Here is a 14,287-nt window from a genome sequence, read left to right as displayed (position 1 = left end):
TTGGTGGGGATGTGGGACGATGAATCACGACTGCATTCTGTTGAGGACTGGACTGGTTTTGACAGGCAGGCACTGATGTGTTTTGCAGACTGTATCTGATGCTAATGCTCGGCCACAAGGAGCAACCCACTACACTGCCGTTCCGGTGTCTGAGCACAATCCTTTTTCAACACGAGACCTGCTCTAATCCACCCTGGGATTTGGCTGTGTCTCTAAGCAACGGCAAAAATGGATTTGCCTATGTTTTGTATCCGTAGGCTTGTATCCCCAACCTCAATGGTACAGTAGCCTCAGACGCCACTGTTATGCTCTCTGCCTTAATCAGAAGTGTGGAAGATCAGAATCTTTCCCCTCATTCTTTTGTTAACCTCTAGGTAATCCTCCCCAACATTATGACTGCTGAAGAGAAGGAGAGAGGCCATGCAAAAATAAAATAAAATGTAGTTTTCTCTTGCAATTTGAGCATGCAGTTTTAGCATGTATAATGGACTGGATTAAAATTATACTCAGAGTAGACCCATTGAAAGTTAATCATGCCCATCATGGAAGGGTGAGAGGGGTGTATGTTATCAGTTTGCTTTTTCTTGTTTTTCTTATGACTTTTGTGTTCTCATTTTTATGTTGTGAACTGCCCTGTAGTCTTCGGATGAAGTGCAGTATACAAATGTAATAGATACTCCTGCTACTACTAATAATCTCAATGAGTCTGCTCCGAGTAGGACTAACCATAGGTATTACCCAGTGGTTTTAAGATTGCCTATTTTATTTATATTTATACCTTGTTTTTCACAGTTGTGCTGCTAATTGGTATTTTAAAATGTGTATCTTGAGTGGTCCTTTGTAAACCACTTAGAGGTTTTGGTGATCAAGTAAGCAGTATGCAAATGTTGTTCAATAAAACAGAGCAAAACAAAATACCCCAAAGTAATCAGGAAGGCAGTGTGTCTACCTTCCAAGGATGTCACTATATTCAACCTGTGTGTTCTTCCATGCAGTGACATGGATGGTGGTGACCTCCAAGCACTCTGAATATGTTCATAGGCAACTGGAAGAGAGTTCCGAGGGCATATGTGGTACAGAAATGGACGAAGTTATTAGTCTTAAACCGTATTGAATTGCTGCATCGACGCAGTGTGGCCAAACCCTGTAAGATGTGCACTGTTTAGCACCATCTTTGGAGATGAGCTCTTTAGCTTGTTTGTGTCCTGATTGGAAGCTTCAAGTCAGATTCAGGCCATGGGAAGCCATGTTCTACCTCTACTGTTGGAGGCAGTATGACTGAATGCCAGGTGTGGATAACGCTGCTGCACCCAAGACCTGCTTATGGACTTCCCATGATATTGGCCACTGTGGGAACAGGATGGTGGTTTAGATGAGCCATTGACCTGCCCCAGCAGGCTTCTCATTGGCTTGTATGTCCTTCATGCCTAGATGCCATTAATGTGAACTACCCCTTAGGAGCATAGGTACCAGCTTTACACCAGGTGTGACCACCTATTTAGCTCCAATCTAGCAGCAGCTGCCCAGAGCATCAGAGAAATGTCTTTCCCATCACTGTCAACGAGAGCTGAGCCATTCCGACCATGAGGCAGAAAGATGGAGCAGATGCTGAAAATTGGCATCAAAATGTTGGACCACAGGGCTGTGGCTGCCACTTTCACTTTCTCTTGGTCTCTTATTTCTCCCTTTTCGGTTCTTCACACTTCCATAACACTATGTGTTGGTCTGTTTTTAAAATCCTCATGAAAGCCATTACCCCTTATATAAACACATTTTTGTATGCAGTTTCGAAACTAAAATGCACTTTTTCTTTTGCAAGCATTTCTCCTAATAGGCAGTGTTTTTGTTTGTCAACTTTCACCATAATATATGCATTTTTCTTGCACACATTGTTTGGTTGAAGAACCACAATACAAAGTTCAGAGAACTGTGGGTTTTGAAGGAGAGCTGTGTTTTGGTTTGTACCTTGCCTTGAAAAGCGTGAAGCAGGTAGTTTCTCATTAGAATGCAAAGAAAACAGAATGCATCTCCTACATTCTCTGACCTCTGCTGTCTTGAGCAGGTCTGTTTTGAAGGGTTGTAACTCAGTGGTAGAGAGTGGTTGCTCACCCTTCTCAGGGAGGCGACAGCTGCGGACCTTCACCCCATCAGCCATCCCAGCAGCAGCAGCCCAAGTGCTGCCCAATAGTTAAGAGAATTCCCCAGCCAGCAGAATTTCCCTCCGGAAAGTCAATATAAAATGGGCCAGAGGCCCCGCTGCAAGGTTCAATGCCTAACAGTAGCTCCAGATAGGGCTAGGGGGCTGCTGCCATTCAGTGAGTAGACCATACTGAACTAAATGGATTATCAGTGTGACTCAGTATAAGGCAGCTTCCTATGTTCCTTCAGGTGCAGAGGTGGATGTGACCCTGTCGCCAGCATTGAAGCAAGACTCAGCTGCCATTCCATTCAGCTTCTAAACATGGGATGGTGGAGTGACATTGTGTCCTTTGTCAGGGCAAAACATTCTGATCTGGTCCATCTTTCTCCAGATGTGCTCTATCCTTAAGCCGTGTGTTCCCATCAAACAAAAACTGCATACAAATAAGCAGTGGGGGCAGGGAGTGATATAAGCCTGTTCTGTGCAAACATTGTCAGCATTGCTGCTACATGGATGCTTTATTAGAAACAAGGAAGGAAGCTGCCCCCTTTTTAAACCATGTAAAACCATCGGTCCATCTCCAGTTGTCTCTCCCAGCCCCACCAGGGATTGAACTTGGGACCTTGGGTAAGCAAAGCAGGTGCTTTACCACTGAATTATGGTCATTCCCACATCATTTAAAATCATCATCACATAACATGAATTAAGACAAGGAGGTATTTCTGGCAGACAGCAAACATCAGAGAAAGAGAGAGAGGGAGGGAGGGAGGGAGAGAGGCAGAGAGAGATTTTGTTCACTCCAACATTCAACCAGCTTACAGCCACGTCTTCTACTTTCCAATCATATATCTATATTCTTTAGAGTCCCATTCTGGAGAAATCTCCAGCCACTGAATATCCTAATATTCAGAAACCACCTAGAAAACTGGTCCTGATTTTTTTCTAATGTGGTGGAATCCCATCTGCAAAGATATACATGGATGTCCTCACTTTGATGAAAGAAATATAGAGGCTCGGAGATGGTCTGTAATGGTTTTCTGGGTTGTGCTGACAATGAGATATTGATTGGTCTTGAGCAGTGCAGGAAATTAAAAAAGAAAGAAAAAGGAGGGGTGATTAATCTTTGCCAGCCCCCAAAAATGTGACGCACGACTTCTCTTTCCTACGAGGGACTCTTTGACTCACTTAATCAAAGGCTGCATCTCATTTGGAAGCTAAGCTGCTTTTGTGGAATGGGAGCAGGATCCCATCAGAGAGGGGTGCTTGGGAAAGGGCTGAATGATTTCTGTACTCCAAATCTCCTTGTCTCCGCAGTTCCCCACCCTCCGTGGGGCTTTAAATGTAGGGAAATGCTCAGTGAAAATCTTGTGGTGGCCATGGTAGTGGGGACACAGATTGAGGGACAATTTGGAGTGGGGAAAGGGCTAAGCACCCCTTCCTCTTGCAGTTGATCATTCCCACCTGTAGTGTGTGGTTTTTTTAATCATTAAAACAGGTCACAAGGCTCCCATGCAGTTTGAGCTTATAGCAGTCCAGACCTAAGCACCCAGAACAGCAGGGACAATGGTCATAGGTGATGGAAGATGAAATCCAAAATGCCTGGAGGGCACCAAGTCGGGGAAGACTGCTATGCAGTTCAAAGTGACTTCAGTCCTAGTAAAGAGTGCTGGTCACACGTGAGTGGGAATTGGGACCTGAGTTTTAACACTCTAGGTTTTCTCATTTCACTCACTCCCAATCTGAACAACCTCTGAGGTCTTGCATGCCTCCCATTTCTCCAGACGAGCCAGTCAAAACGATCCAGTTTTCTGAACAAATCCACAAGCTGTTGTTTTTTTAGAAAGTACATCTTAATATAAATAAGTTTATTCAGTGCATGGTTGTATACAACAAATAATAAACATCTCCTTGTACAAAGCAGTCTGAAACAGCTCGAACTGATCCATGTCAGCTTTGTACAAATCTGCAACAGATGCTGACGTTGAGCAATGCACGAAATCGTAACATGTCATGCAACTCTTAAGCCAATATTCCAACTTTCTCCCATGCAACGGATATGAGGAACTAAATGGAAACCTAATGAAATATTTTTTAAATATATATAGGTTTTTGCTTTTTTAAAAAAGGGGAAAGGAGGGCACAATCAAAACTCTGCTGCGGGCAGAGTTCAGGGGGCAGATGGGCTCCTTGTAGGAATGCATCATATCCCTCCCTTCTCCCACCAGGCCATTGTCACACCACTATGACTGCAGTTCATGCAAGGCAAAACCCCTTAAATATTATCCAGGAGCTTGCTCCTTTCCATGGCAGGACCACAATACATCTGTCTGACAGCCGCTTGCACTTTAAGCCCCTTCAGGTGTTACAATCAGGTTAATGTGAGCACATGGTAGGAGCAGCAGGAACAGGTGTGTCAGCCCTACCCCACGACCCCATTATTTATATTATCACACTCCAACTCAAAGAAGGTAAACTTCTGCAACAGGGTGCCATTTGAATTCAGGGCCTGAATAATAATAATAATAATAATAATAATAATAATAATAATAATAATACATTATATTTATACCCTGCTCTCCCCGGCCAGAGCCGGGCTCAGGGCGGCTAACACCAGTAAAATTACAGTAAAAACATAATAGGAAAAACCCCCAATTTAAAATGCAATTTAAAATGCAGACCTTTAGAGGCCCTAAGCACTTAAAAGATTTTGGTGCCCCCATATATTCCTAATTCAAAATATAAACAACTATAAACCCTAAAATAAAATTGTATGTTACGAAATGAAACCAAAATCTACATGCTTCATTTTTGTATTTTATTTATATATTTTTTGGGGGTGGGGAGATCTACTTTTTCTAGTTGCAACGTCTTTGATGAGACCCTCAGAACTAATCTTACACAATGCGTTTGCTTCTACACTTAGTAGAGATAAGGCATCCAGCCTGCCTCATTGTATAGTTGTTCTGGGACATGGGTGGTGCTGTGCTTTAAACCACTGAGCCTCTTGGGCTTGCCGATCGGAAGTTCGGCAGTTTGAATCCCCGCAACAGGGTGAGCGCCCATTGCTCTGTCCCAGCTCCTGCCAACCTAGCAATTTGAAAGCAGTTCAAACTGTTGGGATTTTTTAAATATACTTCATCTGAGAAAATGAATTCTCAGCTGAGTAATTTGTGACCATGAATGTTAAAAATCAGGCAACGGAAAACTTTTGTGGTGCCTCCCTCTTCCCTCGATGCCCGAAGCACGTGCTTAATTTCCTTAATGGTTAATCCATTGGAGTCATGGATGCTCCAGATGCATTTCAGAACCATGGCTTTGCAGGCTTGCAAAAATGCATGGGGAGCCTTCCAAAGACAGAATGGGGTCCTCGTTGCAGAAGTTTGTGTTCCATGAGTTGGGAGGAGTTAAGAATGATAGCATGGGAAAGCAGTGGGGACAGTGTGCTTGTCCCTGCCACCCCACACATGATTATATCAGCCTAAAGGTAGCACCTGAAGCTGGCTTCATTCTTTGTGGGCAGAAGACACTGGGCAGTGTCCTCCTTCCCAACAGCATGTAGATATGCTTTAGGGGTTGTTTGTCGTGATGCTTCTCTTCTACCCTAATTTCATGTAAGTGAAAGAAAGAATTTTTATTTTTTTTACAAACAATATTGATTTTCCTTATAAAAATTAAGTCACCTCAATTCCACAGTTTCTGTCTTTAGAAAAAAAGAAGCCACGACAACAGTTTGTTTGTTTTTTAAAATATGTTACATAAAATGTAATTAAGAGAAAGCAGAGGGAAAGGAGGGGGAGAAAAAGAAACTCTACATATTGGGGATATTTTCATCCCCTCTATTTTTATTTTTTATTTTTTAGAAAAACAACAACCCAAAAACATTATCTTCCACTGACTGGGGGTTAACGTTAACACTTTGGTTCCTACAGACTAGGGTCAGCACAAGGACTTTAAACAGAATACTACAAATCTATTAAAAAATGTATATCTCTCAGTGTAGTTTTTTTTTTTAATCGCAAGAACACTTCTCTGGAGACTGAGACACTGACACTCAGCTCCAAACCTGATTTTTTTTAATTTTTATATTATACTACTATTAGCATTATTTTGCTTGAAAAGACACAGCGCTGAAGAAGACCCATTGGAGTTAAGGAATCAGAAAGTTGCACTATCCCAAATTAAAAGAATACATTGGGTTTGTTATCAATATCAAGCCTTAAGAGATATAAAATGGTAAGCTGAGAAAAAAACACCACAGAGTTCACATATCCTGTTTGTTTACCCTCTAATGCTATAGATATATATATGTATAAAACATTAAGCATTAGAATTTCCCTCGAAGAGCAAAAAAGTGGTCTTTGATTGGACTTCTCTCTTGGCTGGACAGCAAATTCAAATCAGCAGTTAAGTGCTGCAAAAAATGTTTTCCTGCTACTTAATTCTGCCCCCCCCCCCAAAGCACAGGTGAGATTAAAGAGAGAGTGAGCAAGAGGGACATTTCCTCTCTGTGGTTTTATGCCGCAAGTTATGTTTTGTCTGGCTATCCTTGTGTGATTGCACAAGCACATTCTATGTTATTGGGCTCTCTCTTTTTTACTATTATCATTTGTTTAGAATTATTTTAGAACAACCAGAAGGTCTAAATGGCTGATAAGACAATGTGACCTATGACAGTTTGTTGGCTTGCCTCGCTGGATGATAGGCAGCTAAGAAAGTGCTTATATCTATGATTCCAGAGGTAAGATTCCATTTACGCGTCTCTCCAGTTGCTCCCTAAACCTGGCTACGTCGATTCGTTTTGGCTCATGGATTTCCCACCGTTTAGCACTCCTGAGACGCTTCTGCTTTTCGTGGGGGTCCCGCTGCCAGACCGTGAAAATTCTGTAAGATCATGGAGGGAAGGTTCTTTGTACATAGCCACTGAAGGAGAAGAAAAACAAGAAAAGTGTAAGAGAGTTCGTACATGTAAGGGCCGGTGTCACATTATTCCTGTCTTCTTCTTTTATTCCACTTTCCCTTCCTCTCTTCCCATGCATTTCTCTGCGCTGGGATCTGCTCCAGAGGATTGGAGAGATCCCAGAGCATATTGGGGGTGCAGGGCTATGTTGTGGAAGCACATGGAGGGAAGAGAGGGAGGGGAACTTCCCATGCACAAGTAAAAGTGCTTCACTTAGGTCACACCTGCACTATGCATTTAAAGCTGCATCTTAGCATTTTAAACAGTCATGGCTTCTCTCAAAGGATCCTGGGCACTATAGTCTGGTGTTAAGAGTGCTGAGAGTTGGTAAGAGACTCATACTCCACACCCCCCACCAAGAGCTACAACTCCCAGAGTGGTTTAACAATCAGCTCCTATCCCCAGGGAACTCTACCCAATGTAGGCATGGGTAAATCTGTCACTTGTGGTTTGTTTCCATCTCTCTCCTCTCTCTCTTTCTTTGCATTTTAAGTTCAGTTCTCCACATTTCCGGATCAGTTTCAGATTATTATTATTTTTAAAGCCTCTATGGAAATTCACCAGCATTTTATTGCAAATTTCTCTGAACATACAGCTTTTAAAAATGCACCTCCCCCCCCCCCCAATTTAATGCATTTGCATTTATGTGCAAACTTTACCCCGGTGTATGTATTTTTTTGTACCAGTTAATTACCTTGAGAACTGTACAGTGGTACCTCGAGTTACAAATGCCTCAGGTTACAAACGCTTCAGGTTACAAACTCTGCTAACCTGGAATAGTTACCTCGAGTTGAGAACTTTGTCCCAGGATGAGAACGAAAATCGTGTGCTGGCGGCACAGCGGCAGCAAGAGGCCCCATTAGCGAAAGCACGCCTCTTGTTAAGAACAGTTTCAGGTGAATAACAGACCTCCGGAATGAATTAAGTTCGTAATTAGAGGTACCACTGTACTGCAAAATTTGGAGAACTGAAAATTTTGAAGAATGGCTGAGTTTCAGCTCATGTATTGTTTCGGAAGGCGCAGATTAGGAAGATTTGCCTTTAAACGCTAACTGACTTGAATTCCTCCCCCCTTCTCTATACTTAGAATAGCTTCATCTCAGCCCTGTAGAAACTCTTATCCATATGAACACAAGAAGCTGCCTTATAGTGAATCAGACTATTGGTTCATCAATGCCTTACACCGTCTGACAGCAGCTATCCAAGGTTTCAGACAGAGAATCTTTCCCAGCCGTACCTGGAGGTGCCAGGAATTGAACCTGGGACCTTCTAAATGCAAGGAGGGGGCCTTGCCACTGAACTACACTTCCTCCCTGCACATTTTCAACGAATGTCAGAAAAGCCTGCACTTTGGTCAAGCATGCAGAGGAGTCTGGCATTCCAGTGCACCTGCAGAGCTCTGTGCATGCCTGGATATTTTTTTACCTTTTAATGGTTTGGGAAGGAAATGTGCCGCCGCTTTGTTTTTCTTGACGTGGTTTCCTTTCATGATCTCCCCTTCTTTGTTCAGACCCAAGTACCAGCCTCTCCCTGACTGCTGCTGTCTGTAGATCATGGACGAGTATGTCACATAGTAGTTTTCAAAAACCGACTCTTTGAACTTGCACTCTGGTGTGAAATGTTCCTGCAAAGGAAGGGAAGGGAAAGGATCAATATGTGCCAAACATAACATCTGCTAATGCAAAGGGGAGGGAGGAAACATTTGATAATTTGCAGGCTTCCACAGGCCAAAAGGGTTTCTCCTCCTCCTGCCCATTTAGAGATCAGTGGCCTTCAAAAGAATTAGTGCAAGAAATAACACAATTTGGAGCACACGGACCAATTCTAGGAGCAGCCTGAAGGTAGCGTGATAATAAAATCTCAAGTGAAGAAGTATTGATCAGAAAGAGAATCTTGTTATCAGATCATGAGCACCAACAAGAAGACAGGGGTGAACAGACCTGCGTCAAGGATGGGAAATGCCTAGATTGAAAAAAAGATTTAGAGGGAGAATGCAGGGAGCAAATGGTCTTTTACCAACTGAATGATGTTAAAACAACATCTACCGGCTACCTCATTACATTGCAATTATTTATTCATACCCTTTTATCAGCATGCTGCAGGCTGGATGCCCTTGGAAGCCTACAATAGCTACTGCAAGACCCGCGATGTAAAACCAAAACAAAACAGGCAGAGCGACAGACAAAATGGTGGTCTTAAATTTACATGTCTCTCAAGGATTCCTTGTGTGAGGCCTCTGTGAGCTGACAGGAGTTTTGGAGAAAAGTTGAGAGAGGAAGGGAATGAGGCTTAATGGTAAAGAATGATGGACAGTTGTCAAAGTGATTAGCAAAGGCAAGGTGCTGCTCTTACTTCTTTGAGAAATGGGCTTCAAGCTTTGCTTTCGTTTGCCATGGAAGCATATAGGGGGCTTTGTAAGCAATCTAGTCTGCTGCAGGAAATCTGAAGCATCTCCAAGAGACGCTTGCTTAGCCTCTGCATTAAGATGCCGAGCAGGAGAATGCTAAATTTTAAAAATTACAATTCTCAGATAATAATATTATTTGAAACCATATGCCAACTATATGGGGTTTGACAGCGGGTCAGCATAGATGGACTCTCTGCACCGTAACTTCTTCCAAAAGACCAAGTGATTCATCAGAAAGATAATACTATGCCCCCCCCCTTTGAACAATGGATAGAAGACATGACAACTCCTGCAATAAACGAATGGATAGCTTTTAGACATAGATTGTGTATGAATAAATACAATGATATTTGGAATCCATTCAGACATCATGTGAGACCACAGTTAGGGAAACTTAGCTTGATGCCTGGACTGAACTATGGTTTGCAATCAAGACCACAGAATCAGGAAACTTTCTGAATCAACAAAATCCAATTATGCTTATTGCTCCACCGTAAGATGCTGCTAGAGATAGTATACTTATGAAGCTGAGGAGGTAAAAACTGAAAGCAATTCAGGCAGCTCTTAGCCACCATTTGCCTTTTTAGTATTTAGCCATGGTTTGTATGTTATGTGTTTTGCACAAACCATAGTTTGCCAGAGTCTCTGAAATTGAGCATACTGTGAAGGACTCAAGAACAAAATATGAGTTTGAATTGATTTTCAATTTGCTAACTGCAATGAGAATATTTGCAGCAAAAATCGGGAATGAAACAATTTACCTTCAGTCCAGCACTGGAGTGACAGAGCTTGGTAATCTCGAGTCTTCTAAGATTAACATACTAAATGCAAAATGGGGACATACTTACTGCAATCAGTAAGCGTTTGTTTTCACATTTCCCATATTAGCTTTCTTGAGCCTTATGATCCACGCCAACAGCCTCATCTGCTGCCCCACAGGTTAGAAATAGATTTAATGAGCTTAAGTGACAGGATGGTAGATTTTGATGGAACATTAGGAGACACTTATAAACAGTAAGAGCAGTTCATCAGTGGAACCAATTACCATTGAGGGGGGTGGGCAGGCTCCCCTTCACTGAAAGTCTTCAAGAGGCTACGACACCTATCTGCTGGGGATGATCCAGTTTTAGATTTTATTCATTAAGCAAGTAGTTAGACTAGATTACTTTCAGGGCCCCTTCTAATTATTCTGTAATCCACGGCTTGCCACTGTCAGGTTACGTATGGGGCAGGCAGGTATGAGAGAGGTGGTCTGTAGTGGCATCTGAATTCTGTATTCTTAGAACCCAACCATAATCAGCCTGGTTCCACCATAGTTTATATTTTGCAGAACTTAGAATGTTTAGAACAACATTCCCTTGATCTTTTCTAACTGATAATGTGTTTTAGTGGGCTTGTTTCTTGCATATTTTAGCTATGGGTGCTTTAATGTAATTGTTTTAGTGTGTATTTTAATTATGGGTAGCTGTAATTTTTTAATAATTGTTTTTATTCTTGTTTCTTTGCTGTTGGCTTTGATTTGCTTGGCATTTTGTCTTGAAATGAAAGGCAGTTTATAAATTCTAACAGCAACAACAGTACTTTCCCCCAAGTAACTGTCTCAAACAGGCATTTGCTTTCAACTGACTGATTTAAACATATTTTAGTCTCCTGTTGCTTTTCTCAAATTACTACTTTTATACAACAATGCAATCCTATGCATGTTTTATCAGAAGTTAGACCCGTTGTGTTCAGTGGGGCTTACTTCATAGTCAGCATGCATTGGATCACACTATCCAACTTATATTTTATAAATGTGATTATTTTATAACCTATGGTTTCTACTGTTCTGTGTTTGCTGTTTATGAACAGTTATGAGTCTGTGCTATGGGTTGCTGTATGGCTTTTATTTCATTACATCTTATTTATTAAATTTCTATCCTGCTCTTCTTCTTCTTCTAATTTTTAAAACCATTTATTTCTATTTTCAGATAAAAACACGTAACATAAAAACAAATAGCCCCTCCCCCTCCCCCACAGAAGTACACAAACTAGAAAAAATCAAAGAGAAGAATTATTTCCCTCATTGAACAAAAGTGCCATTCTAAAAGTCCCAATGTGTTGCTGGCAGTCTGTAATCATGCTCTTTTGACATTGCATAAGTAATAGAGTTATAGCAAGTTGAGTAAAAAGTGTTGGATTTAGTCAAGTTGGAGTAGTTAATTTGTCCATCGATATCAAGCCCCAAAGCTGTGAATGCCAAGCCTCAAATTAGTCTGTATTTAATGTCCTCCCAAACCCTGGAGATGCTAAGCTTTGCTGCTGTCATTAGGGTGGGCTATAAGGTCTTTATGGGGAAAATCTTGGGTATCCTCTGCATAATATGCTAACAAAGCAATATTATCTTTTTTCTGTTATGCTTGTGTTGTAAGTGGCTTAGAGACTCCTGATGTAGCAAGTAAAATTATTAAATAAATCAAACCATTATTAACTATTATAACTATTATCATTATTTATAAACCACTTTGGGTATTTTGCTTAGAAATGTATGCTAACCATTAATGGAAATAAATAAATGCATACATTGGAGGCACAGACTATGGCAAAACAAAAGAAATAACATGACATTTTGTAAAATTTGATAAATACCGTAGATCTTTACGTTTGAGGGATATATTGCAAGTGAATATTTATGTGAGACATATGGATAGAACCATAAAATTGTAGGCCCCAAGGATAATCCAGTCCAACCCTCTGCAATGCAGGAATCCCTGGCTGGGCTCGAACCAACAATTTTCTGGTTAACAGCCAGACCCACTGACCCATCACACCACAGGATGTTTGAGTGTGTCACACACGCATACATATGTAATAAAGCATATACGGTAAATATACTTGTTCCTCTCCTCAGACACATGTATTTGTCGTGTACATTCAGTTCAATAAAAAGGATAAAGTGCTCACAGCATTCCAGACGGTTCAGAATAAAGCACTTCTTTTGCTTGACGCTTGCTGAAGCAAGCTGGCGGGAACGAAGAGTAACACCGTGGAGTACGTCATCCAATTAAGAGCAGTAGAAGCAGAGCCAAGAGCGTGCCGCGGGTGATTATAGCTTGTGTACAGTAATTTGCTGCTGTGCAGAGAGTGCAACACTTGCTCCATTCAGAGATGAATGATCAAATTAGGAGCCAAGCCACACCATCTTCATCTTGCAATTTCTTCTTATGGCCCCCTTGCTCAGTCGTGCTGGAAATGCAGCTGCAACTTTCACCCGGTGGGATGCTTTCGTGGGCTTGCATAAGTTTAGGAGACATGGGTAGCTGTTGACTGATCGGGGCATTTGAACGCTAGTCTCCCAACTTCTATCCCGATGCTTTCTAACCACACTGGCTTACATAAGCTGATAACTATGTGTTTTGGGACACACTAATAGCTACGTGCTTTATCCTTGGCTACTGGTCATCAGGGCTGCACAGAACTCAGGCGACATCAGATGTTTGTGGTGCAGGAAACCAAATGTCAAGACAAGTCGGTCTTCTAGGAACCTCAGCTGATGACCCCCTTTGACTCATCCATCCAAGGTATTTCTAGGAACACTTATCTACTCATTGCATCCAGGAGTCTGCCTCATATTGCGTCAGGCAATGTGCCCTTATAGCCCAGTATTGTCTACTCTGGCCGGAAGCTGCTCCCCAAGATCTTAAGCAGAGAAGTGCCATTCCTGATAATTCTATGAAGAAGTGCCAGGGATTCAACTGGGGACCTTTGGTGAGCAAAGTATTTCCCCCTGCCCTGCAAGTTTATTTTTGGAAATGCCCATATAGTGCAGAATCTGAAGGCAGCCAAATGTCCTGTTGAACTCTCAGGGGTTTTCTTCGTGAAAATTATCTCCATCGAGTGACTACTCTCAGTCACTCAGCAACCCACTCCTTTGCTACTTGCACATTATCAAGAAGCAGGATCCCATTACCACAGCATGACCACTGAGCTAAAAGTGTCTTTATAAAAAGAACAACATGAAGTTGGCATTTCCATCCAGCTCTTGATACATCAGGATTAAATTATAAGATACAGCCAGCCGCCTCTGTGGCAGACTGATAGAGATGCAATTTGCAGGGTTTTTGTTTTTGCTTTAAAAGTTAACCTCGACAGCCTCCACCATCAGTCAGTTAACGATCAGTCAACAACAATGGGATAAGGGTGGAAGTTAAGTGGTAGAGCACCTGCTTTGCATGCAGAAGATCCCTGGTCCCACCACCAGCATTTCCAGGCAGGGCTAGGTAGAAAACCTGCCTGGAGGAGCTGCTGCAAGTCACTTCAGACAATCCTGAGCCAAAGTTCTGATCCCGTGTAAGGCCACATTCACACCATACATTTAAAGCAAATTACCCATACTCCCCAAGGAGAAAATAACAATATTGAACTCGCCAATAACCACTGTGGAGGTGCAACAAGCCATTCAAAGATCTAAGATAGGGAAGACACCGGGCCCTGATGGCCTCCCGGCTATCTATTACAAAAAATTAGAAGAATCATTATTTCTACCCATGAAAGATATAATGAATGATATTCTTATATATTTGTTTTTGTATGGTGTAGGTGTAATGGGTGTTTTTCTTTTTTCTTTGTGTATTATAAAAAAACCAAATAATTTTTTAAAACAAACAAACAAACAAATAAAAGCACCATAATTGCAATTCAAAGAGTCAAGGTATCTCCTAAAGAAGTTAGTTAAGTGTTCTGTGAGTTGTCAGGAGGCTTCCTATTCCCCTCTCAGAGCTACAGTTTCCAGAGTTCTCTGGGA

General features: G+C 41.7%; 1 protein-coding gene across 4 annotated transcripts in view; it reads right to left on the bottom strand.

Annotated features, from left to right (window-relative positions):
* Window positions 1–3,984: 3,984 nt before the first annotated feature.
* Window positions 3,985–14,287, bottom strand: part of FGF13 (fibroblast growth factor 13) — a 233,385-nt gene continuing 223,082 nt past the window's right edge. For all 4 annotated transcript variants that reach the window (XM_077922731.1, XM_077922730.1, XM_028714688.2 and 1 more), the window contains 2 exons: window positions 8,523–8,721; window positions 3,985–7,060 (listed from right to left, as the gene is read on the bottom strand). In XM_077922731.1, coding sequence (XP_077778857.1) covers window positions 6,924–7,060; window positions 8,523–8,721 — 336 coding nt within the window. In that variant the 3' untranslated portion in view covers window positions 3,985–6,923. The remainder of the gene's footprint in view (window positions 7,061–8,522; window positions 8,722–14,287) is intronic.

Source organism: Podarcis muralis, chromosome Z, assembly GCF_964188315.1.
Source record: "Podarcis muralis chromosome Z, rPodMur119.hap1.1, whole genome shotgun sequence".
NCBI classification, from domain to species: Eukaryota; Metazoa; Chordata; class Lepidosauria; order Squamata; family Lacertidae; genus Podarcis; species Podarcis muralis.
The sequence above is the reverse complement of the archived record's forward strand: the minus strand, read 5'-3'. Positions and strand labels throughout refer to the sequence as shown.